This window comes from Oryzias melastigma, linkage group LG19, assembly GCF_002922805.2.
Source record: "Oryzias melastigma strain HK-1 linkage group LG19, ASM292280v2, whole genome shotgun sequence".
NCBI classification, from domain to species: Eukaryota; Metazoa; Chordata; class Actinopteri; order Beloniformes; family Adrianichthyidae; genus Oryzias; species Oryzias melastigma.
In genome coordinates, this window is record NC_050530.1 from 4,897,291 (window position 1) to 4,901,584 (window position 4,294).

General features: G+C 48.9%; 1 protein-coding gene across 1 annotated transcript in view; it reads right to left on the reverse strand.

Annotated features, from left to right (window-relative positions):
• Positions 1-4,294, reverse strand: part of aatkb (apoptosis-associated tyrosine kinase b) — a 30,866-nt gene extending 26,572 nt beyond the window's left edge. The window contains exon 1 of the mRNA XM_024265021.2: positions 3,884-4,294. Within this exon, the coding sequence (XP_024120789.1) occupies positions 3,884-3,959 (76 nt within the window). The 5' untranslated portion in view covers positions 3,960-4,294. The remainder of the gene's footprint in view (positions 1-3,883) is intronic.

A 4,294-nucleotide genomic window follows, 5' to 3' on the forward strand; every position in this document is an offset into this window, starting at 1 on the left:
CCTAAATGCAGCGGCGTGATGATGTGAGCTGGTTGCCATGGTGACCATCCATCGAGCACATGCTCATCTCTCTGCCGATGCATTTGGGGGGCGTCAAGGTGTGGAAATGGTCAACATTGGGAAGGTCAGTCAACGTGCACGGAAAAATAAGTAAAAAAATGAAGCTAACACAGCAAATGTAGCTAACATAGCAAATGTAGCTAACATAGCAAATGTAGCTAACACAACAAATGTAGCTAACACAGCAAATGTAGCTAACACAATAAATACATGAAACTTAGCAAACGGTGTAAATGCGGCCCATGTAACTAACACTGAAAACGCTGCTAACACAGCAAATGTAGCTAACACAACAAATGTAGCTAACACAGCAAATGTAGCTAACATAGCAAATGTAGCTAACACAACAAATGTAGCTAACACAACAAATGTAGCTAACACAGCAAATGTAGCTAACATAGCAAATGTAGCAAATGTAGCTAACACAACAAATGTAGCTAACACAACAAATGTAGCTAACACAGCAAATGTAGCTAACACAGCCAATGTAGCTAACGCTGAAAATGTGGCAAATGTAGGAAATGGAGCAAAAGTAGCTAATGTAGCCAATGTAGCTAATGCTACAAAAGCTGCAAACTGATTCGATGCATCAACCAAAGCTGTCATGGATCATCTGGTTCTTCTTCAGCTGGTGGATTTTCACCCAAATCCAAAACAGTTTCTCTTTCTTCTCCAGAAGAAGAACTTGAGACGACTGGTTTGTTATTGTCTGTTTGGTTTCAAACACAGAAAGACTCAAACTTCCTCACAGCAGCCTAAACAAACACTTAACTCAGACCTCAGACCTGGACCCAGACCTGGACCGAAGTTTCAGACCTGGACTGAGGTCTGCAGCTTTCTGCTCATCCAGCTGACCCTTTGACCGAGGTCTCAGACCCGGTTCCTAGTCTCAGACCCGGACTGAGGCCTCGGGCCTGGATTGTGGTCTCATATCTGGATTGTGGTCTCAGACCTGGACCGAGGCCTCAGACCCGGACTGTTCTCTGCTCATCTAGCGGACCCTGTGTTCCAGGACCCTCTCAGACTACAAAGCGGTCGCTGGTTGGTGATCAGGCAGATCTGGTGATGAATCACTGCAGATCTGGACTCAGAGGCCTCCTGAGAACCTGCAGGAGCAGAGACGGAGCAGCTCTGAGAGCAGAACCGGATCACGGCAGATCGATGGGTTCGACTGAAGCTGCAGAAGCCTCTCAGGCGGAGCAGACGTCCACTCGTCTCCTGACGGCTGCAGTCCAGAGATCAGGCTGGAGACGAGGAGCTCTCGAGGAGAGTTTGAGTCCAGCCGATCAATGATGCTCCAGTAATGTCTGAGCTGCTGAGAGCGAAGCAGGAAATGGAGTTTCTCCTGCTGATATCAGAGACGAGGCCGTGAGAGGAAACCACTCTCTGATCCAGAGTGTTCTAACATGACCCATGAACGATGAGAGAAGAATGTTTGTTCAGGAGAGAAGACAACAAATGAATCCATCCCTCAGAATCAGAACCAGCGAATGAGCCCCCCCCCGATTACACACACGGTCCTTGAGGATCAGAGATATGAGCAGCAGACGGGCGTCTCACTCCACCACCGTCATCAGTCACACAGGAGACGGCCGTAAAACTTGCTCAAGGGCATCAGTGCAGAGCTGCTGCAGCAGAGGCTGGAGGAGGCGTTCAGGGGAGCCTCAGAGCGTGGTAAATCACAGCGTCCACTGTCAGACGACCCAGAAACTCCAGGAGTTTTCTGGTTCTAAACATCAAACGTGTTTGGGTTCATGCAGTACTCGAGTACTTTGTACTTTTACTTGAGTATTATCACTCTGAAGTATTTGTATCCTGAACCTGCTGCTTTCTGAACATGAACATTTTGGTTTCTTCCCGTTTTTGGATTGGATTTAATCCCGACTGCAGATTAAGAGCTTCAGTATGGATGAGATGTTCCTCTGGGATTATCAGAGGAATCCATGTTGCTTCTTGGCGTGAACGTCCTCGGTTCAAAAGAGACGAAGGCCGAACGTGACCAGAAGAAAGGCCTGATTTCAGATTTTTGCTGGATTCCCATAATCCATCATGTCTGGATCAGATTCCAGACCTTCTCTTCTCCTCCGTCCATTTTTGAACTCACGACTGTTTAGTGTTGATGGAATCCTGGAGCTCAAACTGGAGCTGTGTTCGTCTCTGGTGTTTCTTCAGACGCCGCGATGCGTTCAGGGTCATCACAGCTCAAAGCTGAACTTCATCTGCAGCAGGAGAACGTTCTTCAAACCGTTTCATCTTCAGTCTGGTTCCTAATGTGAGAATCTCTGGTCTCTGATCCAAACTCCAGAGTTTCTACAGTCTAGAAAACTCAAACATCTTAAACCTGACATGTCCAAAGTCTGGCTCGGGGGCCGAGGCCGTGATCAGATTCATCCTGTCGTATTTCTGCTGTCACAAAGCAGAAGACTGAAAGCTGTGTCGTTGTCGTCATTCTTGTTGTTGTTGTTTTTGTCGTTGTTGCCATAGTTGTTGTGATTCTTCTTGATCCTTGAATATTTTCTGCTTTCTTCTCCTTCTGTGAAGCTCAGAGATCATCTGTGTGAACGAGAGGCGTCACTCTGTTCAGAAAACTCCAGCTTCTGTTCATGTCCTCCAACGTGATTTCATAGACGCCTGCTGGGTTCTAGTGGGTTCTGTTGGGTTCTGTTGGGAAGGTTCTGTCCTCCAGCTGTGGGTTTGATCTTCTGGGTCTGTTTTCCAGCTTCAGCTGTGAAGTTTCCCTCCACAGTCGTCGTTTCCCTCTCAGATCACCTGACTGAGTAAACTAACACCTCTGGTCTCTCTGACTCGAACCTTCAGCACCTCCAGAACCGAGCCGCCAGCATCCTGACCCAGTGACATCTCACCCACCCCACAGTCCGAACTCTGCCTCCTCACTCTTCAGCGTCTCCATGGAAACGGGCCGTTTCACACTGAACCTCAAGAACCTCAATCAGCGTCTGCACGGCAGGAGACCGACACGTTCAAGAACTCTCCATGAGTCAGTGAAGGAGGACGGTTACGTTCTTCAGTTCTACGGTTCTGATACACGACCAGAACTCTGCAGAACTTCAGGTTCCTTCAGATGTTTACGTGTTTTCTCCTGGTTTGGATTGAACGTCATTCCCTGAGAACTTGGTTGAGCTTCAAAGGATTTCTGAAATTTAAATTTAAATGAACATTTATGTAAACGGTCTAATGAAATAGAGGATTTGTAAAATGTTAGAACTATTTTGTTTAATTTATTTCAGTAACATTAGAAACTTTGATGATGAAAACATGATGTTTTAAAATCACTTCTTTACATTTAGAATCAATAAACTCCTTTTTCTCTGTTGTGATCTTTAGGATTTTGATGATTTGATCTCATGATTGAACATTTTAAATCAGAGTTTTGGTTTTCTGACTCATTCAGCTTCTTCATGGATCATCTTCTGTTTTTAGGATTCTAATCTATTTTCTTTCTAATAAATCGGTTTTGTTTGGATTTTTTGCATCTTCTCATCTGCATCAAACTTCCTCCCTGGCCGGAAGTGGTCAGTTTGACCTCGGAGTGACCCTCTGCAGCAGGTGAGGCTCCTGGACAGGTAGGAGCTCCACCTCTGAGGAGGAAACGCTGCAGCTTTCACTTCCGGTTTGGATCAGAACCGGGAGCCAAAACATGGAACCAGACTCCCAGAATCCTCCTCTTCACATGTCCTACCCCTGTACCCCCCCCTCCCCCCCCGCGGGATCATCAGCTGAGCGCGCTCACGTGCGTGTTTTTTCTGCGTGTTCCGGATCATATTTGGGGACTGAGGCGCGCGCGCGGGACGGGGGGGCTCACCTGGGCTGAAATGGGAGCTGAGGGCGAATCCGGGGCTGAACAGAACCGACGACATGGCGGCCAGCAGAACCAGCATCTTCCCGTCCGGTACCGCAGAACCGGGAGAGTCCTGACAGGCGCAGCCTCAACCCCCCCGCCGGAACCAGGACCTCACGACGCCTCGGTCCATCGGTCCGGTTCGGATGCGGGCCGGCGCTGCAGGAGAGGATGATGAAGATGATGATGAAGAGCTGCCGTTCCAGCGGCGGTCAAACCCGGTTCGGCTCCTCCCGGTTCTGGTCCGGTCTCCCGGATCCGCAGGTCCGGTCCAGAGAGACACCTGTGAGCGGAGGCGCGGGGGGGCTCAGCGGCGGGGGGGCGCCGCCGGAGCTGTCCGCGGTGCTGGCGGGAAGAGCGCCATCTTGGTCCGTA